We start from the raw sequence: 22,619 nt of genomic DNA, 5'->3' as shown, positions 1-22,619 counted from the left end.
GCATTACAGATGTCCTCCACACCTTTCCGCAGGGAAGTGAAAAGCTTGGCATTGGGTATTGCATGATGATCTGTTGCTGGAATATTCAAGGATTTGCAGGATCAATGTAGAAAGGAAAGCAGAGACCTCTGCTGCTGTTTTTTGAGTTCACTGATGACATTTGCTGTTGACTACTGTGACCATGACCATTTAAGGAGGATACTGGAATGAATCTGATCGTTGAAGAAATTACCTCAGGTCAGAACCATCAGTGAAGAAAAAGGGAGGAAGATGAAGGAGGGAGACCATGCTTTTTAAAAATGCCTGGAATATGAAATGGAATTTCCTGTGTGCACTAGAGAATTGGATTTATTGTACCTTCTAAGCCTCTAAGGAACTTAAGTATATATACATTATTTAAAGGCATGGATAATTGGTGACATCTCATCCAAAAACCACTGTGCAATATGGTAATATAACATCCATAAAATCACAACAGTATGTTGCCTTTGCAAATCCCAAAGCAGTTTAGATACATTGATCACCAGAAAATAATTGTTTGTTGGCATCTTATATCATCTCTGATCTAATGAATGATGTATTTGCAGCCTTGACTGAAAAGCTTTTCAAGATGGGAGTAACCTAGGCAACTAATAGGACAGCTTAGCAAATCATTGTGCTAAATTTTAATTTACAAAGACACTGTCCAGCTACTTAACTTTATAACAGTGCTAAGAACAATTGGAAGATTCATTTCTTGAGCCGATTTTATGACATCATTAAGGTAGAATATGCATTAGCATTTCAGGGAATAGAAACCAGTAACACTATAATCATTCACCACAAACAGGTGAAGATCTATTTTAATATTCATTTAGAGGAAGACAATCTGCAATATTGCCTAGCATTCTGTTGAGGTAGGAAATTGGAGATCATTTTCTTTGGGAACTCAACCCCTCCTCATCACCATAACTCTGGAGGACCAGCGACAGAAATCCATGACAAATACAGTATACTGTTTATGCCTTTTTCAAAATAATTTCCATAGCTTTCAGGAGGATCTAAAGGGAATGCAAAAGGATCTAGATCAGTTAAATAATTGGGCAAGACTTCGGTAGATGGAGTATAATGTAGGGAGTGTGGTAGGAAGCTCAGAAAAAAATACTTTACATAGTGACAGATTCATACATGTTGGTATTCAATGGTGTTGGAGATCCTTGACATGTAGCACACAAAGATGACATGCAGGTCCAACAAACAATTAGGAAAGAAATAGTATCTTGGCCTTTATTGCTGTAATGTTGTAATAGAACAGGTAAGGAAATTTTTTCTGCAATTATTTAAGGCTTCAGTGAGACTACACCTGAAGTACTATTTTTAGTTTTGAGTTCCTTCCCAAAAATGGGTTAACTTTCCTTAGATGTGGTGCTATAATTCTTGGGATTAGGGATTTCTGAAGACAGGTTAATTTGAATGGTACTGTATTTTCTGGAGTTGTGGAAAATGAAAGATTTCACTGAAGCATATACATTTCTTAGGAGGCTTCATGGGGTGGCTAGTATGAGATCAATTCTCCTGACTGGAGCATCTATCTCAGGATAAGTAGTTGACTGTTTAAGACTGAAATGAAAAGAAATATTGTGAATTTATGGAATTCTCTACTACAGACTGTTGTAGTTCCTCAATTGATAAATATGTTTGAGATTGAAATCAATGAAATTTTGGGCCCTAAGGAGATCAGCCACAATCTTATTGAATGGTAAAGGAGGCTCGATGGGCCACACAGCTTATTCTTGCTCCTATTGTCAATGTTCTGTTGCTTTGTCTATGAAAGGTTTAATGAGCAGGGCAGCCTATGTGAAACCCTTCTTTTAAGTGTAAGTTTAAAAGGTTTTGAAACATATTCTTCATTCTCTATGGGTCGAATCATATCAGGGCCTGAGCGGTGTGGGCTATGGTGAGATGTACGGTGCAAAACATCTGATTAGGCCTGTTTCTCTATTGAGACCATTTTGTTGCATCTTTTATGCATGTGGCAAGCAGGTGGTAAGTTTCTTGCCAGCAGTTGCAATTTGCCAATTACAGGGGATGACAGGTTGCTATAAACACCATAACGCACCCTGTTAACTTTAAGTTTCCCATATTATCAAAATGCTGAACAAGGTAAACGTTGGGAATTCTTGGCAAGGTAGTCAGTATGTACATGGCAACTTCTGCTCACTGATGGCTACGTCCTGTATCTACGTCACTCAGCACCAAACAGAAACTCAGGGCATAATCTGATGGCCACCAATCGCATACAATCCTAATCCCTGGACTTTATCATCTGAGATTTGGTAAACCCTCATGACCATCAAACCAACTCTCCAATCTACTTATTGGTTGCTTAGGAAGCACAGACTTGCATTTTAGGGCACACCATCAACTACCATCAAAAGGCTGCAGCAAGGACACTTAACACACAGGACTCAGCTCGCTGATAGTATCAGGCTGTATCTTACTTCCTTAGTGCTTACTCACCTGGATGCTCACAGCATCTCTGCCTTGCTTTGCTGCACCACTTAGTGCAGTCACACTACCAGGCAGCTTGTCTTGTTGGCAGAAGTCTGCAGTCAAGGGGCAGTACATCTTGCTGTATGGAAGTGTGCAAGATCAATCTCACACCTGCACCAGCAGCTTACACAGTAAACACACCACACATGAAATGAGTGGCAGTCAGGTCTCAATGTCTCAAGGGAATGGTCTACCTTGAAGTCCACGTAGGCACCATCAGTCAGGGTTTTCTGGCACAGTATGGCAAAGATAGTTGTTTGTACTTGACCAGGAAATTGACCACGGTCAGGTGTCTAATTGAGATGATCTCGGTCATGGGGTCAATGTTTCTGCAGTGCAGGGAATGGGGCAGAGTCAGTCATTGTGGCTCCATTAAAACCATGCAGTCAGGGATATTCACAAACTTCAATCAGAAATCTAAGTATTTCTCTTCTAAGGTGTTCAATTAGGTCACTGAAGGGGATGGGCCACGGTCAGTCCTGTAAGAGAAACTGAGGAAGAAAGGGGGTGAGAGTGACAATGGGCTACTGCTGTGGGAAGGAGACTTGGAAATTTATCTTTTGGGATTGGGGCTGCAGGCTGGGGGCATGGGGTTGTCAATTCTGAAGGGGGAGCAACAGTATTTATATGGAGGAGATACGGACGATGTGCCCATGTTCGGGAGTAGTCTGGCTTGAAAAATAGACAGTGTTTGACCACACCTAGCATGGTCACCTCAAATGTCAAGGTTTGGGGATAAAGGTGGGAATGTCAAGATGGGTTTGGTGGGTATCTGGAGAAGTGATAAGACTATGGAGTTCATGAGAAGAGCTACTAGGAAGGAGATCTGGATGTTTGGAGTTTCACTGCTATGTGGTGTTTAAGGCTGGAAGCTAATGGCCAAATGGCCCTTAGAACATAGAACATAGAACATAGAACAATACAGCACAGAACAGGCCCTTCGGCCCACGATGTTGTGCCGAACTTCTAACCTAGATTAAGTACCCATCCATGTACCTATCCAAATGCCGCTTAAAGGTCGCCAATGATTCCGACTCTACCACTCCCACGGGCAGCGCATTCCATGCCCCCACCACTCTCTGGGTAAAGAACCCACCCCTGACATCACCCCTATACCTTCCACCCTTCATCTTAAATTTATGTCCCCTTGTAACACTCTGTTGTACCCGGGGAAAAAGTTTCTGACTGTCTACTCTATCTATTCCTCTGATCATCTTATAAACCTCTATCAAGTCACCCCTCATCCTTCGCCGTTCCAACGAGAAAAGGCCGAGAACTCTCAACCTATCCTCGTACGACTTCCTCTCCATTCCAGGCAACATCCTGGTAAATCTTCTCTGCACCCTCTCCAAAGCTTCCACATCTTTCCTAAAGTGAGGCGACCAGAACTGCACACAGTACTCCAACTGTGGCCTAACCAAAGTCCTGTACAGCTGCAACATCACTTCACGACTCTTGAATTCAATCCCTCTGCTAATGAACGATAATACTCCATAGGCCTTCTTACAAACTCTATCCACCTGAGTGGCAACCTTCAAAGATCTATGTACATAGACCTCACGATCCCTCTGTTCCTCCACCTGACTTAGAAACCTACCATTAACCTTGTATTCCGCATTCTTATTTGTTCTTCCAAAATGGACAACCTCACACTTGGCAGGGTTGAACTCCATCTGCCACTCCTCAGCCCAGCTCTGCATCATATCTAAGTCCCTCTGCAGCCGACAACAGCCCTCCTCACAGTCCACAACTCCACCTATCTTCGTATCATCTGCAAATTTACTGACCCATCCTTCGACTCCCTCATCTAAGTCATTAATAAAAATTACAAACAGCAGAGGACCCAGAACTGATCCCTGCAGAACTCCACTTGTAACTGGGCTCCAGGCTGAATATTTACCATCTACCACCACTCTCTGCCTTCGACCGGTTAGCCCTTGCTGTAGCTTTCCATTGTACTGGAACTCAAAAGTAAATAACAAGAAGGGAAATGGCTTTTACAACACCAGGAGTGGGTATGGTAAGTGTCACAAACTGTGTAAGGAGGGGATTGCAGCACTCACTGACATGAGGTCCTTTAAAGGAATACAACTTGTCACACAGACCCCTACACTATACTGGACAGTGACAATGGACTTCCTAACCCTTGGTGAGCTGAATGCTTTGGCTCTGTGTGTCCCTACCCCTGATGTTGGCTGACCACTTCATTCACATCAATGTTTTTCCACACAGATGCCAGGGAAAGATTAGAGATGTTTTAGGATGAGGAGCAAAGGTATCAGCAGAATACATTGCCTTGTACACATCTTGTCCATCTTATTTTTAAGTGCTGCAGCAGAGTCTAAATACAGACAGTGATCCATGATACAACCTGCCTTGACATATTTATGTATCATTTTGGCCCAGTTACATTCAAGGCTACACACACTCAACAAACAGAAGTCATGCAAAAACAATCAAATTTAACAAATGTGAGACTTCATATACGATTCAGTGTCACTCGTGCCACCAACGTGCTCTTAATAGATTTTCTTCTTTCTCTCCCTCCCACTAATAGGTAAAGTCATTATGTTCTTACCAGGATGATTAAAAAGTGGGAACATAATAATTAATAAATTGATAATAACAAGTACACCTCCTGATTAGCTCCTGTCACTACAATATCCCCAAATATATTTGCAGGCCCTGAAACACCTAGCTGCAGATGGTCATGGGTAACTTTTTTCACAGGATCCATGCCAGATGTCAAAGAGTCCCACCCAGTGCAAGGCTATTTAGATGAACCTGCAGAACATGGAAATCATCTGAAGATTAGCTCCATCTTCTTGCAGGAACATTTTAATACTGACCTTTAGGAATGGTGCCAAGGAGTGGTTAATCTCTGTGCAAGTAGAACATAGAACCTTACAACGCAGTACAGGGCCTTCGGCCCTCAATATTGTGCAGACTTGTGAAACCAATCTGAAGCCCATTTAACCTATACTATTCCGTTATCATTCATATGTTTATCCAATGACCATTTAAATACCCTTAAAGTTGGCGAGACGACTGCTGTTGCAGGCAGGGTGTTCCACTACTACTACTCTCTGAGTATAGAAACCATCTCTGACATCTCTCCTATATCTATCACCCCTCAATTTAAATCTATGTCCCCTCATGCTATCCATCACCATCTGAGGAAAAAGACTCTCACTGTCCATCCTATCTAATCCTCTGATCATCATGCATGTCTCTATTAAAACACCTCTTAACCTTCTTCTCTCTAACGAAAACAGCCTCAAGTTCCTCAGCCTTCCCTCAAAGGACCGCCCCTCCATACCAGGCAACATCCTGGTAAATCTCCCCTGTACCCTTTCCAATGCTTCCACATCCTTCCTATAATGTGGCGACCTGAACTTTATGCAATACTCCAAATGCGGCGTGACCAGAGTTTTGTACATGACCTCATGGCTTAGAAACTCAATCCCTCTACCAAGAAAAGCTAACACACCATACACCTTCTTAACAACCCTATCGAGCTGGGTGGCAACTTCCAGGGATCTATGCGCTTGGACACTGAGATTTCTTTACTCATCCACACTATCAAGAATCTTATCATTAGCTTAGTACTTTTTATTCCTGTTACTCCTTCCAAAGTGAATCACCTCACACTTTTCCACATTAAACTTCATTTGCCACCTCTCAGTCCAGCTCTGCAGCTTATCTATGTCCCACTGTGACCTGCAACATCCTTCTGCACAGTTCACAACTCCACCAACCTTAGATAAAAGCAAATTACTGCAGATGTTGGAATCTCTAGTGGTTCCACCAACTTTAGTGTTTGTCATCTGCACATTTACTACGGTGGCACAGTGGTTAGCACTGCAGCCTCACAGCGCCAGAGACCTGGGTTCAATTCCCGCCTCGGGCGACTGACTGTGTGGAGTTTGCACGTTCTCCCCGTGTCTGCGTGGGTTTCCTCCAGGTGCTTCGGTTTCCTCCCACAGTCCAAAGATGTGCAGGTCAGGTGAATTGGCCATGCTAAATTGCCCATAGTGTTAGGTAAGGGGTAAATGTAGGGGTATGGGTGGGTTGCGCTTCGGTGGGGCGGTGTGGACTTGTTGGGCCGAAGGGCCTGTTTCCACACTGTAAGTAATCTAATCTAATTACTAACCCATCCTTCTACGACCTCATCCAGGTCATTTATAAAAATGACAAACAGCAGTCGCCCCAAAACAGATCCTTGTGGTAAACCACTATAACTGAATTCCAGGATGAACATTTCCCATTAAACACCACCCTCTGTCTTCTTACAACTTCTGATCCAAACCACTAAATCACTCTCAATCCCATGCCTCCATATTCTCTGCAACAGCCTACCGTGGGGAATCTTTTCAAATGCTTTATTGAAATCCATATACAGGACATCAACCACTTTACCCGCATCCACCTTCTCAAAGACCTCATAAGGTTTGTGAGACACGACCTACTCTTCACAAAACTGTGTTGACTATCCCTAATCAAGTTATTCCTTTCTAGATGACTATAAATCCTATCTCTTATAATCCTTTCCAACACTTTACCCATAACCGAAGGAAGGTTCATGGGTCTATAATTACCAAGGTTGTCTCTACTTCCCTTCTTGAACAAGGGGACAACATTTGCTATCTTCCAGTCTTCTGGCACTATTCCTGTAGACAATGACGACATAAAGATCAAAGCCAAAGGCTCTGCAATCTCCCTCCTTGCTTCCCAGAAAATCCTAGGATAAATCCCATCCAGCCCAGGGTACTTATCTATTTTCACACTTTCCAAAATTGCTAACAGCTCCTCCTTGTGATCCTCAAACCCATCTAGTCTAATAGCCTGTATCTCAGTATTCTCCTTGACAAGATTGTCTTTTTCCTGTGTGAATACTGACGAAAAATATTCATTCAGCGAGTCTCCTATTTCCTCTGACTCCACGAGAAATATTCATTTAGCGAGTCTCCTATTTCCTCTGACTCCAAGCATAACTTCCTACTACTATCCTTGACTGGCCCTAATCTTTCTCCAGTCATTATTTTATTCCTGACATCCCTGTAGAAAGCTTTAGGGTTTTCCTTGATCATAGCTGCTAAAGAACTCTCATGTGCCAGCCTGGCACTTCTTAGCTCTCTCTTTAGGTCCTTCCTGGCTAAGTTGTAACTCACAAGCACCCTAACTGAGCCTTCATGTCTCATCTTTATGTAAGCCTCCTTCTTCTTCTTGACAAGAGATTCAACTTATTTAGTAAACTACGGTTCCCTCACTCGACCACTTCCTCCCTGCCTAACGGTACCTGCTTATCAAAAACACGCAGTAGCTATTCCTTGAACAAGCTCCACATTTCAATTGTGCCCATTCTCTGCAGTTTCCTTCCCCATCTTATGCATTCTAACTTTCGCTTAATTGCATCATAATCGCCTTTTCCCCAGCAATAACTCTTGCCCTGCAGTATATACCTATCCCTTTTTCATCGCTAAAGTAAACGTAACCCAATTGTGGTCACTATCACCAAAGTGTTCACCTACCTCCAAATCTAACACCTGGCCGGGTTCATTACCAAGTACCAAATCCAATGTGGCCTCTCCCTTGTTGGCCTGCCTACATACTGTGTTAGGAAACCTACCTGCACACATTGGACAAAAACTGACCCATCTAAAGTATTTCAACTATAGCATTTCCAGTCAATATTTGGAAAGTTAAAATTCTCCATAACAACTACCCTGTTACTCTTGCTCCTGTCCAGAATCATCTTTGCAATCCTTTCTACTACATCTCTGGAACTTTTCAGAGGCCTATAGAAAAGTCCCAACAGTGTGACCTCTCCTTTCCTGTTCTAATCTTAGCATGCTACCTCAGTAGACGAGTCCTCATCAAATGTCTTTTCTACCACTGTAGACTAACAGTGACATACCTCCCCCTGTTTTACCACCTTCCCTGTTCTTACTGAAACATCTAAACCCCGGAACCTGCAATAACCATTCCTATCTCTGCTCTATCAATGTCTCTGAAATGGCCACAACATCGAAGTCCCAGGTACTAACCAAAGCTTCAAGTTCACCCAATTTATTCTGGATGCTCCTGACATTGAAGTACACACATTTCAAACCACCTTGTTGCCTACCAGTACACTCCTGCGACCTTGAAACCTTATTTATGACCTCACTACTCTCAACCTCCTGTATACTGTAGCTACAATTCAGGTTCCCATCCCTCTGCTGAATTAGTTTAAATGCTCCTGAAGGACATTAGCAAATTTCCCCTCCCCCAGAATATTGGTATCCCTCTGGCTCAGGTGTGCAGCATGCTGTTTGTAGAGGTCCCACCTACCCCAGATTGAGCCTCAATTATCCAGGTCTTTGAATCTCTCCCTCCTGCACCATCTCTTTGCCCACGTGTTCAACTGCTCTCTCTCCCTATTCCTCACCTCACTAGCACATGGCATGAGTGATAAACCAGAGATAACAATTCTATTTGTTCTAGCTCTAAGCTTCCACCCTAGCTTCTTGAATTTCTGCCTTACATCCCCATCCCTTTTCCTACCTATGTAGTTGGTGCCTGTATGAACCACAACTTGGGGCGGCTCTCCGTCCCCTTTAAGAACCCTAAAAACATGATGTGAGACATCTCGGACCCTGGCACTGGGAGGCAACACACCAACAGCGAGTGTCTCTTGTTCCCACAGAATCTTCTATCTGTCCTTCTAACCTGTGAAGTCCCCAGTGACTAAAGCTCTGCTCATCTCCTCCCTTCCTTTCTGAGCAACAGGGACAGACTCTGTTCCAGAGACCCGTACCCTATGGCCTACCCTGGTAATTCATCCCTCCCAACAGTATCCAAAAACTGTTTACTTGTTATTGAGGGGAATGGCCAAGGAGATTCCCACACTGTCTGCCTGTTCCCTTTCTATACCCTGACTGTAACCCATCTATCTTTTTCTTGTACCTGAGGTGTGACTACCTCCCTGTAACTCCTTTCAATTACCCTCAGAGCCTCCTGAATAATCTGAAGTTCATCCAGCTCCAGCTCCAGCTCCAGTTCCCTAGTGCAGTTTTCGAGGAGCTGGAGTTGGGTGCAACTCCCACAGATGAAGTCAATGGGGACACTAGTGGTGACCCTTACCTCCCACATTCTGCAGGAGGTACATTCAATTGCGCTAACCACCATTCCCACTGTCCTGAATTTCTAAAGAGACTATTAAAAAAAACTAATAACCTTACGAATCCTGTTAGCTTTTTTTTTGGTTAGAGGAGGTGGGTGGATGAGAGACACTACCTAAGTAGTGTTTTGGGTAAAGCAACTACCCAAATATATTACCTCACTTACTCAGCAATCCCATGTCCACTCCTTCTGAGCGTGTGCTCTGCCTACACATGAGGTAAGTTATTTAAAGAAGGAACTTGCCTTCCCAGCAGCCCCCGGTCGTCGCTCTTATGACTTCATCAGCTCCAATGTTGAAGGATTAAATACAGGGTCAGATGCTAAACTATTGAATCAATGGCATGCATGTGCTTTAGGTTTTGCATATCCATCAATCTTGTCTGCCAAATTTAGCTCCTTTCCTCTCTAGATTGGTAATGAACTAGGTTGCCTTCTGTGCTCTGTAGAGTTAAGAAATTCATGTACTTCTGTAACTTTTCTCATTTGATCAACATCAAGCTGCACTGTGCAGAGAGTGTATCATTCCAACGTCATAAGAAATTCAATCATCTTGCCTGAAGGATAATGCTGTGAATCATTTAGTTATTTAGTGACCCATTTTAGATAGGTGGCAAAACTAAAAAACTTGTTGTCCTTTGAGCAGAGAAGGTTAAAGAAGGAATAGAAAGCGATGGAGAAACTCTGTTGGTCTGGCAGCATCTGTGGAGAGAGAAAAACAGAATTAATGTTTTGAATCCAGTATGAGTCTTTTTCAGAAACTCTGATCTTTGACAGATTGATTGGAGAAGGTACTGGAAGAAATGGAACCTGTTTGCACTCCACTAGTTACATGTTGCCATCCTGAAAATACCTCCTAACTCTCTGTCATCTAAAAGTTAGAATATCATCTATCTATGTTAATATACTCTCTCAATGCCATGGGCTCTTATTTTATTAAAGTAGTCTAATGTGTGGTACCTGAACAAATGCCTTCTGGAAATTCCAGCACATTACCGGTTTCCCTTTATCTATCCTGCTTTTGATTTCTTTTACTGGTTTTGCTTCTTTCTCTTTCTACATTTCCCTTTAAGCTTCTTTTTCCCTTTATTTATCTATGTTGCTTCCCATTTACTCATCTTTGTCCCATTCAACCCATGCTTTCACAACTCCAGGCTTACCATTTTTGGCTCCTGCCTGTAGGTGGCATTCATGCCAATGAGATAGTCATGCTGTCATGTGGGCTTCCCTCTACTTTAACACTGGACTTGAAAAAGAAAACAAATGAACCAATTGAAGTCTGGTCACAGATAAAGCTTTTTAATGTAGAAAATAACTTTAAAAATAATTTGAAGCTGTAGTTTCTTTTATGAGCACTTAAAGCTGCACCCTCAGGAAAGTTTAACTGCCTTTTAAACAAAAATTGGATCACCAGGTGCTCAGGGTTTTTTTCTTTCAAAGAAAGAGAGAAAGGGGACTCTTGTGGTTCAGTGGTAGTGTCCCTATTTCTGGAAGAGACTTATGTTTAGGTTCCATCTGCTCCGAAGGTGTATAATAACATCACTGAACAGGTTGATTTGAAAAAAACAGTTTAAAATTTAAAGACAGAAAGGGATAGAGAGAATTTTTTTTCTTATGTTTGTGACTTCAGCCTTTTTTATTGGTAGGTAAAGGGAAACTTAGACATTTGTTCCATTTTGAAAGAAATAAGCTCTATCCTCTGGCTATTCAATACCCTATCTACAGATCTGTATGGTTGTTTGTACTCATGAAGACTAAAACTGCAGGTTGTCCAAATTCAGTCATATCTAGAGTTTTTGTTCAGTTATTGTTTAGATTAGATTAGATTCCCTACAGTGTGGAAACAGGCCATTCAGCCCAACAAGTCCACACCAACCCTCTGAAGAGTAACCCACTCAGACCCATTCCCCTACCCTATATTTACCCCTGACTAATGCACCTAACACCATGGACAATTTAGCATGGCCAATCCACCCTAACGTGAACATCCCTGGACACTATGAGCAATTTAGCATGGCCAATCCCCCCTAACTTGCACATCCCTGGGCACTATGGGTAATTTAGCATGGCCAATCCACCTTAACCTGCATATCCCTGGGCATTTTTCAATTAGATTTCCAAATTTCTACCGCCAAGAAAATTATTTATGGGTGGTCACTGCTGATTACCATGATGCAGCTTTCTTCTCCAGTAGTGTACACTGATGTGACCATGCTTGTTACCCCTTGTAACACAAGAAACTAGATGTGGATAATGTGGTATTGAAGAATCCAAAAGACATCTGCTATAGCTGGTGACTGTATACCATTATTAAATTTGAAGGTACATGAGTGTCTAGGCTAATTTTAAGATATTAAGTTGTACAATCAAGCATGTTTTTAGTAGTATGCCATCCTTCAAGTGATCCTTAGGATTAGATAAAGTATTAACATTTAAACCCTTAAGGCCACTTTCTGTGGTACAATGATAACATTGTGAATATGTTTTTTAAGGTTGTACTGACAAGTAAAATTGTGCATGGACAAAAAATACATGCTCTTTTAGTTTCTTTGCACATGTCTGTACTTCTCTAACTCTGCTCTTTTATGTATTCTCAGTTTTACTTCCTCAACTATTGATGGCCGTGCCTTTAGTTGCCCAGGTCTTGAACTCTGGAAGTTTCTCCCTACAACTTTCTAATTTTCTACGTCATTTTCCTCCTCCAAGGCACTCCTTATAACCTACCTATTTGTGCATTTAGTCATTTTGCCTGATACCTTTTTTTGGCTAGTTATTATATTTTGTTGTAGAACATTCCAAATATAAGTGCTTTGGAATGTTTTAGATTAAAGGCACTATTTAAATATGCTGTTATATCACTCAGTAACTAGAGATTAGCATGCCTAAGTTTTAAGGTTACATCTTGTCACCAGAGAGAACAGTTTATAAAATCTTCAAAAGCACAACTGGCTTGGTTGGACCTGTCAGACTTTAGATTTGACTGTATTTCTTGATCCAATAATAAATGTATACTGTGACTAACACACAAATGGTCCCACAGCTGTGCAAATCCTTTTACACTTCCATAAAACTTGAACTAAAAATAACTTTATAAATGAACAGAATGGGAAAGCAACAGTATCGGTGGTTTTGTGATTAAACTCACTAAAGAGCAATTCCTGAAGCTTCAGTATTCTGTCCATGCTGATGGAGATGATTTCTTCCCAAACACGATTCGATATGCGGAATTTAATGGACCTATCCAGGGGATAGGAAATATCTGTTATGGTTTCTGATCATTGCCCAAGAAACATCTAGAAAATGCAACTGTTGTAATGCTTCATAAGCTTATATAGTTTGTTCACTGAAATCAGACATTAAACAATGTTTGTTTATCCCTGTCTTAGTATACGTTCTTTTGTGTGTCTGAATGAATTTGCAATATGAGTTTTAAAATTGAAATGGTAGTTGAGAAAAAGTCCTTTTTCTATGCTTAAGTTAGAGTTTGGTCTGAGCTTTATTACTGTAGCATTGAAACAAAAGTTATATGAGTCCATAATTCATTTTCTTCATTTGATTTTTTTCCATGTTTTCCTCTTCTCCTAAAGCACTATCACTGAGCTGTATTTGATCAGTTGCCAGTTGGCTACCATTACCACTTCAGGCCTGAGTGAGGACAGAGAGTGTCAGGACTTGAAATTATTGCAAATGGGCATGAGCATCAATCCCACCCCACCAGGGCTTCACATGTATACACCGACACAGGTATACACACACAGACAGGGACACAGACAGGCAGACAGACACACACACACTTTCCTGCGAGAGTTATTATGGATAGGAATCAGGTGTATGAAGTCGAAATGAATTTTCACTGCCTAAGGGGCTGAAGCCAATTATATTTTTAAGTCTGTTGTCCCAGCTGAGATCAGGAAAATTAGATCAACCCCTTTATCAAACTCGGGACCTTCTGGAGTGTTTAACTCAGAAACAGTCTGCTTAACTAATTAAGTTATCACAGGAGCTTTTCACGGTTGTACACCAAGCAAAAACAGCTGCGCTGATGGCTTGTCAAATAAATTTTAGCTTGCAGAGGAGTAATGTTCTAACAGTACATTTTTCACAAGGTCACAGCATTCAAACTGTTAACATGGTGATGATTGTTTGGCATCCAGGAAACAAGCAAGCACACTGACATTTCCAGCGACATTTATCTGTACCTTTCAGAAGACACCTTCCATTTTTCCAATTGCCCACGCAGTAAACTGTTGTCATCATCCCCTTCCTATATCTCCTCCCCTTTATGTTATTTGATAGATGACGACTAAATGTTCATGATATTAGCATTTCATGTATGATTGGCAGCTGCATCCCTGCTTGTTTGATCACTGAGTGATTAACATGCGACGCCCGCCTCAGCTGTTGCCTCACACTGTGAGATCCTGCTCACGGGGCTGTTATTCGGAAACTGGCACTCTCTTTCTTATCTACATACAGAGTGACGTGTAATCTCTTGCCGAATGGGTTTCTGCAAGGAATTTAGTGCAAGTGAAGCACTTGAGACTGATGCTGCAATCAGCTGGAATGGAATGAATTAGAAGGGGAAGAAGAAATCTCATCTGGCATGGTGGATCTGTTGGACAATTTTAGTTCAGAGCCCAGGTTGACTTCACAGAGCCTGCCAGATCCGCATCTTGAGTACTACAGTCTCCTGCATTGCACCATGACCTTGGATATACAGACCATTGTTGTATTTGCCATTATCGTAGTGTTGGTACTGGTGAATGTAATTTTAATGTTCCTGCTCGGCACACGTTAATGGATGACTCTTGAAGTATTGAGTGACACAGCGCTTCAGAGGGACAGCTACAGTATGGCCCTGCAGTGATATGAATGACGTTGGTATATTATCTACCTAATCTTTTGTCGTGTCTTGTCTTTAATATGCCTGTAAGTCTAGTTATTTGTTGGCTAGATCTTGTTTAGTTTAACAAAAGAAAAGAAAAAAGCTCTTTTGTGGTATATTTTCTAGCATTGGAAGCTGTCCTCTGTAGAAATTTCTAGCAAGCAATTATTAATGGTATGTGTATTACTGAAGCTTGTGCGAATGTGTACGGCTCCTGAGCAGTTGTGGCTGGATGAGTATTAATTTTGGTAATTACGTATTAAATAAACAAATTATAGGTCATTCCCCAAATAGATCTTTCTTAAAAATGACTACCATTACAGCAATGAATTTGCTGCTGGATTGTTGGCCTTTTAAACAGGGTGTATAGTGAGGAATAGCATGTTTTTGCTTACAGTTTTAAAACAAATTGTTATCTGTATTAGAAATAATCCTTTAGACTTTGTTATGAACAACATGGCAGATTGTTTCTGCTGTGAGTCAGGGTATAGTCTGAAATTAGAAATGCTGGCCTTTCTTTTGCTGAATGGATATATAGTGAAAGGTTCAGACCTGAGAGAGTAAATAAACCTATTGCAGACTAAGTCAGACCTTCAGGCAAACCTCTTATTGCAATGTTAATCAAAATATTTTTGATTGCTGCTTATTGGTAAAACAGCTTTGTTAATCTTGCTTTAGTGATTTTTGAAGATGGAAAAAACCCCCAAGAAATCAGACCATGTTTGTACCAATTCCTATGTATTTTGACATTTTTTTTTCTCATAGAATGTATAATGATCTGCAATTTCCTTCAGCCATTTTTAACATTTGGGCTACAAATCTTCTAAGATTGTACCCATACAAAATTTTAATGCCGTTGGTCATCTCATAATGTTTAAATAGTAAAAGGGGTGCAGATTATGTGAAGGCTGTTTGTAACCCACCGGGATGCACCTGAATTTCCTTTGGAATTAGTGAACATCACATAACACAATTCACCTTCTGGCTATTACTGGGGTCTCAGTGAGTGAAGGGATCTGAGAGGTGTTTAAAAATACCAGCTAGTCAGAGCAAGGAGGAGGATCAGTTGTGATTCATGGGAGCTGTAAAAGAAACGTCAAGAAGCAAAAGGCAGGCCCTCTGTCCTACTATCATCGAACTAAGATGAAAGATAAGCACTTCGAGTTTGGGCACATGAATAGGATGAGCCATGTAGTGTTGCCAGTAGAGCGATATTTTAGTCAACAAAATCTCACCCAATCTTGATATAGTTGCTTGCAGAGTTTTCTCTATTGTTATAGTTGGAATCTTTATCACTCTGAGTTATGGATCAATATCAGTAAAACCACCGTCCACTCTGACAAAATAAATTATCTGGTCTTAATGTAATGCAAGGCCTGTTACGACAAAGTATGATTTATTTTTTAAGGCAGCAGAAGACATTTCTTCATTTTTATTCCTTTTCCATGACCACTTTTCTCCCATTAGACAGAAGCACCTCACCCCAACTCATCCTATTAGGGATTGGTGGGTGCAGCGATAGGGCTGCAAGTATCCCTACAAGCATTTTTTAATGAATCGATCAGAGGGCTGAATTTAGGGCTGACAGAATTTTTCCCAATAGTGTCCTATTCCTTGAATTGTTCTTTCCAGCAAATATGTAATTGACAGAATTCACCTTAAAAACTGACTTTAGAACACAAGATCATAACCTTGCTATTATTCAAGGCTTAACCCTTGCTGTACTTGAAAAAAAATATTTTATTTTAAAAGTAGTTGAAAATAAAGTAAAATACATGAAATTAGGGAGTACTCTTGGTAATGTGATAATACAAGTGCTGAATTCACCAAGGCAAATTTCTCAGTTTACTGTTTTAATGCAATTATTGCCCATTTATTTTAAATTGAATTCCAATTCAAAATAGAAAAGAATTTGATAGAGAAATGCAGTATTTGCATTACTAATGAATGCAAAATTGCAAATGTGAAAATAATGTTTTCTTTTTTTTTCCTGACAATTTCCTAGCCAATGCTGTTCCATTCCTGATGGTGCTATCTGTTGCTAGGCTACAGCACAATGATCTTAAGCATCTGCTAGTATCTCATGCTACTATCCTTTCAGTATGTATTCATCTTTAAGTGGGGGTAGGCTTTTTTTTATCTGGTGGCGTTAATCGGCTGCCCATTAATGAAAGTGCCGAATTTATTTTCCATTGATTTCAATGAATATGAAGAAAATCAGGCCTTGGTACAATAGCTTTCCAATCTGTAATGCAAGCTTTATGTCCAAACACTGCCGGAAACCTACCCTGTTGATCCTTTGGCAGACACTTTGACCACAAGGATGTCATTTGCATCTATTTATCCCAGTTGGGATAACTGAAAAGTGATTGCGGACTCAGGCTGACTTTACCTTTTTAACATAAGAGTGCTAATGACATTTGCAGCAATCCATTACAGCTCCAGCTGATGGTACTCTGTGTTGAGATTTCTGTGCTCCTTTAATTATGACTTTTGCGCATCCCTGATTTTAATTGCCCTGCCATTGCTGGCCGTGACTTCAGTTGCCAAACCCCAAGCTTTGGGATTTTCTTCCTAATCATCTCTGCCTCTTCCTCTTTCTTTGAATTGAATTTATTGTCACGTGTACCGAGGCACAGTAAAAAGCTTTATCATGCGAGCAATACAGTCAGATCACATAGCTAAACAGCATAGATAAGTAAATAATAGGTAAATAGTGGCAAAAACCAAAAGACAGGTACAGGCAAATGCTAAGAATTTGTGAGTCCATTCATTGTTCTAACAACAGTAGGGTAGAAACTGTTTCAAAACCGGCTAGTGTGTGTGTTCAGGCTTCTGTATCTTCTCCCCACTGGTCGAGGTTGTGGAAAACCATTGCTATAGTGGGATGGATCTTTGAGAATGCTGGCGGCCTTTCCTTGACAGCTGGCCTGGTAGATGGATTCTGTGGATGGGAGGTTGGCCTTTGTGATTGTCCGGGCCAAGTTCACTACTCTCTGTAACTGTCTCCGATCTTAAATGGTACAATTGCCATACCAGGTAGTGATACATCCAAACAGAGTGCTCTTGATGGTGCACCTATAAACGTTGGCAAGGGTATTCGCCATAATGCCAAATGTTCTCCGCTGCCTGAGGAAGAAATGTTGTTGGGCTTTCGTAACCAGTGCGTCCCCATGAAGAGTTCAAGAAAGCTTGTTGTCGATGTCCACTCCCAGGAGCTTGACACTCTCCACCCGTTCCACCTCTGTGCTGTTAATGTGTAGGGGGCATGAGTAACATCCTGCCAACAGTCAATAATGAGTTCCTTGGTTTTGCCTGCCTGCCTCTTTGACCAAACTTTGGTCACTTGCCCTAATATCTTTTCATGTGGCTTGGTGTCAAATTGTGTTTGACAATGTGTCAATGAAATATCTTGGGAGGTTTTACTATACTAGTGGGGAAGACAATGGCCTAGTGGTGTGATCACTAGATTGTTAATCCAGCAACCCAGGTAATGTGTTGGGGCCGTGGGTTTGAATCCTGCCATGGCAGGTGGTGTATTTTTAACTCAATAAAATCTGGAAGTAAGAGTCTAAAGATGACCATGAATTCATTGTTGATTGTTGGAAAAATCCATCTGGTTCACTAATGTCATTTTAGGGAAGGAATTTGGCCTACATGTGACTTCATACCCAGAGCAATGTGGGTGACTCTTAACTGCTCTCTGGGCAATTAGGGATGGACAGTAATGGCTTGTCCAGTGATGCCCTCATCCTTTGCATAATATATGAAAAAAATTAATGGTGCTATATAATTACAAGAGTTTATTGGTATTTAATTCGGAGATGGAGGATTGACCTCAGACCTTAGTGAACTGGATAGCTTTGGCTAATCATGGACTTAGCAAATATTCTGTTTGCTGAATTCATTTTTAATATTTTATGGTAATACAGTTTACCAACATTATCTAAAACTATTAGCTGTCAGCAAGAATTTCTTGTTAAAGTGGCATCATTATTGAGAAAACCTATAGAACTATCATTTAAGTTTGATTCGTTCCTCAAAATCTTCTCATTGGATGTTACAACCATTGTTTAAGGCCAGAGGAGGTGATGGCCTTATGCTATTATTGCTAGACTCTTCATTGAGATACCCAGGTAATGTTATGGGAACTTGGTTTCAAATCCTGCCATGGCAAGTGGTGGAATTTGAATTCAATAAAAAATTCTGGAATTAAAAATTTAATGATGTTTGTCAAACCATTGCCAATTGTTGGCGAAAATCCAAACTGATTCACTCATCTTCTTTAGAGAAGCAAAGTGCTACCCTTATCTGGTCTGGATGACACGTGGCTCCAGACCCATAACAATATGGTTGACTCTTAACTGACCTCTGGGCAATAAATGCTGGCCTAGCCACTGCTGCACACATTTTGTGAATGAATAAAAAACGTTTTGTAATAGTAGCAAATTAAATATTTGATAATTTGTGAGGTTATTTGGACCCCTGTATTAAAGACAATTACCTCAGAAAAATGTAACTCATTGTGACAACACTATTCAGCCTTATTAAATATCCAACTGAGTTCCTGGAATTTTAAAGGTTGTAAGATCTACATGCTGAGGAAAAGTCCATGTGAAAACAGTTCAATTTATTTAATGTAACTTTGTAGGGCCTATTGGTTCCAGACATGGTCCAAACACACAAAAAAGCTGAATTCCGTGGGTAACTCGAGTGAATGTGATTGACATCACAGCATTATTTGATAGACTGTCATCAATGATCTTGAGTAAAATTGAAGTCAATATAAATTAGTTGGAAAGCTCTTTATTGCAATGTGATTGTAGTTATTGGAAGCCAATCTCAGTCCCAGAACATTGCTGCATGACCTCCACAGGGTTGTGTCCTATCTCAAATCATTTTCAGCTTCTTTATTAATGACTTTCCTTCTATCATGATTATAAGTGGAGTTATCTACTAATAATTGCAATTTTCAGTTTCATATAACGCCTTAGGTAATGAAGCAGTAGATGACTGCCAAAGTAGGACCTGTAGAAAATTTAGGCCTTGTCTGATCAGTGGCTTGTGACTAATGTTTTGCACATGTGTCAAGCAATAACCATTTCCATAAAGAGCAAGTCTAACCACCTTCCCTTGACATTAAGCAACATTACAATTGCTAAATCTCCCATTACTGTAATTACAAGATCAGGCCGGAGTTGGGTATTCAGTGGTGACTGACTCACTTTCTGACTTCTCAATTACTTTCCACTACCTATATGGCACAAGTCAGGATAAGTACAACATCAACAATACTCAGGAAGCTTGACACTATCTAGGACAATGCAGCCCATTTGATTTGCACCTATCCATCACCATCTACCAGTGCATATCTATTAGAAGACACGTTGCAACAACTACCAAGGCCTTTTCAACAGTTTCTGTCAAATTTCCTACCTCTATTAACCAGAAGATCATGGTTGGGGAGGACGGCGTCACCTGCAAGTTCCCCTCCTTCTCACCATTTATCATGATTTGGAAATATAAAAGCAAAGAACTATAAATGCTGAGATCTGAAATCAGAATAAAAACTAAATAAACGCAACAGGTTAGATAGCATCTGTAAAGAGAAACAGAGATAACATTTTAGGTTGATGACCTTTCATTAGAACAGACTTGGAAATATTAGCATTCCTCTACTGTTCTTGGGTCAAAATGCAGGAACTTATTGTCAAATATCATAAAGGGAGTACCTTCAGTATACAGATTGTACTAGTTCAAAAAGGTGGCTCACCTTTGCCTTCATAAGGACATTTAGCTAAAGGGCAATAAATCTTGATGCTGTTACAATGTTCTTTGTCAGATTTATTGCATGATACCCAACAGGTGCAACTGCTAGTCGGGCATAATTATTGGCATTTTAAGGAGCTGGTGTAGATACATCTTACAATGTCCTGACCCCAGGTGAGATTATTCAAGTTATTACTGGTCAAATACCTCAAATAGTTAAGCTTCCTGGTGAGAAGAGTCATAGAGTCATAGAGATGTACAGCATGGAAACAGACCCTTCGATCCAACACATCCATGCCGATCAGATATCCCAACCCAATCTAGTTCCACCTGTCAGCACCCGGCCCATATCCCTCAAAACCCTTCCTATTTATATACCCACCCAAATGCCTTTAAATGTTGCAATTGTACCAGCCTCCACCACTTCCTCTAGCAGCTCAGTCCATACCCATACCACCCTCTGAGTGAAAAAGTTTCCCCTTAGGTCTCTTTTACATCTTTCCCCTCTCACCTAAAGCTATGCCCTCTACTTCTGGACTCCCTGACCCCAGGGAAAAGACTTTGCCTATTTACCTATCCATGCCCCTCATAATTTTGTAAACCTCCATAAAGTCACCCCTCAGCCTCCGACCCTCCAGGGAAAACAGCCCCAGCCTGTTCAGCCTCTCCTTATAGCTCAAATTCTCCAACCCTGGCAACATCCTTGTAAATCTTTTCTGAACCCTTTCAAGTTTCACAACATCTTTCCGATAGGAAGGAAACCAGAATTGCACGCAATAAGTGATGAACGGTCCTCTTCTCTCCATCGTCATCTTTACTCACAACCATCTCTTGTTTGCAACAAGGCTAATATAAAAAAGAATCCTTCTGTGTGGATGCCTTTCTCCCTGACCAAATTAACTTGTTTTTAAAAAAGAAACCATTTAACCAAGCTTTAAGTTAACAAAAGAATAGGTTTGTTCATTACTAAATCAGAAAATAAATAATAACAACACATATGACACAGATTAGGAAAATAAAATGAATCCACAAAAGAAGTTAAAAAATGTACAAATCATTCTCTTAGTGGTTTGTGAAAAGTAGATGGTGAAATATTGAGAGCTGAACAATCAGTTTAAGGATTCTAGGCCTTTGTAATTAATTGAAATTTTTCTGGCTTATTTTCTTTGGCGGTTAGCTGCCAGAACTCAGAGTGAGGTTCCCCTTTACCTGCAGTGCAGGGGTAAGTAGTAGGTGGTTCTTCAACTCTGGCTTTTACAGCATCCTAGTGCTTGAACCCAGCATAGTATATATTAGCTTCAGTTCACTGGAATATCTTCTTCCATTAGCACATGCAAACTTGGATTGTGATTGGTTTTTAAACTTTTTTAATATCCCTGGAGGGTAAAACATGCTCATCTGCATGAGATAGATACCCTCCCTCATTGTTTCTTCCTCTATGTTTTGATCTGTTTAAAATTTCCTAGATATTCAAAAGATGCAAAATTCTATAGGCAAATGCTTACCAAGTCGGAGTGTGAGGATTGGCATCTGATGTTGTTATACTGTTCACCTGTTGGGCCGTCAATCTCCACACACCAGGAGGGAGCACACACTAGCTGATGACATGCTTGGCTACAACTATCTCGACTCCCTTGCTTGGCGGTTTCCTCCTCCTCTTCCTGTCCTTAGAAGAAATCACCTTATTGTGGTCCCTAAACTGGTTCTTCGGATAGAAGTGAGACAGCCAGGGATCTGCCTGTCTTTTCAGGTCTACTCAGTTTCCCTTTGCATATTGTAACCTGGAAAATCCAAACGTTGATGAGATTTCCCAAACGTGCCTTAGTCACTTAGCAAGATTGAGCCCACTGTTTAATGTTAGGTGGGATGAACTGCCACTATCTTGCCATTAAATCAAACTTGTCATTCATGAAGAAACTGAATAGTTATAACCTGATCAGTGGTACTGTTGGCTTTGACTTCACTTCAGCTTTGCGCTGCATGACACATCGCCAATGATTTAATGTCCTCAGCTGAGATGCTCATGGACGGACTGCAGATGTTCATGCTTTACGCTGATGCCATTTGTAACCATAAAGCTATCAACATGTGAATAATGAGTGAGACACCACAGGGCCACCAGCACCTTCTCCATCAATAGTCATTATCTGAAAGATCAAAGTCGAGAAATTTTGAAAAAAAGGTAGCAGGTACAACTGAAGGAAAGACAAGGAGTAACATTCAAATTAACAGATTTATGCTACATATACTGGTGCATAATGTATAATGGAAT

At 40.7% G+C, this 22,619-nt stretch overlaps 1 protein-coding gene and 1 long non-coding RNA gene across 4 annotated transcripts in view; one reads left to right on the top strand and one right to left on the bottom strand.

The window, feature by feature from the left end:
- The window catches only part of LOC122557302 (uncharacterized), a 32,100-nt gene extending 18,074 nt beyond the window's left edge, over window positions 1-14,026 (bottom strand). Inside the window, exons 1-3 of the long non-coding RNA XR_015758641.1 lie at window positions 13,893-14,026; window positions 12,839-12,930; window positions 10,854-10,939 (exon numbers count right to left, since the gene is read on the bottom strand). This is a non-coding gene — a long non-coding RNA (uncharacterized LOC122557302). The remainder of the gene's footprint in view (window positions 1-10,853; window positions 10,940-12,838; window positions 12,931-13,892) is intronic.
- The window catches only part of arhgef9a (Cdc42 guanine nucleotide exchange factor 9a), a 328,420-nt gene that overhangs the window by 133,009 nt on the left and 172,792 nt on the right, over window positions 1-22,619 (top strand). Inside the window, exon 1 of one of the 3 annotated variants that reach the window (XM_043704852.2) lies at window positions 14,432-14,570. The exons of 1 other annotated variant lie outside the window; for it this stretch is intronic. In XM_043704852.2, coding sequence (XP_043560787.1) covers window positions 14,562-14,570 — 9 coding nt within the window. In that variant the 5' untranslated portion in view covers window positions 14,432-14,561. Of the gene's footprint in view, window positions 1-14,431; window positions 14,575-22,619 lie in introns of those variants that run through there. One more of the 3 variants, XM_043704853.2, reaches the window with a different exon arrangement.

The sequence above is a fragment of the Chiloscyllium plagiosum genome, unplaced genomic scaffold (assembly GCF_037043375.1).
Source record: "Chiloscyllium plagiosum isolate Xiang-an unplaced genomic scaffold, Cpla_swu_hap1 HiC_scaffold_11, whole genome shotgun sequence".
Lineage (NCBI taxonomy): Eukaryota > Metazoa > Chordata > Chondrichthyes > Orectolobiformes > Hemiscylliidae > Chiloscyllium > Chiloscyllium plagiosum.
Note: the sequence above shows the minus strand (reverse complement) of the source record. Positions and strands in the feature narration are given on the sequence as shown.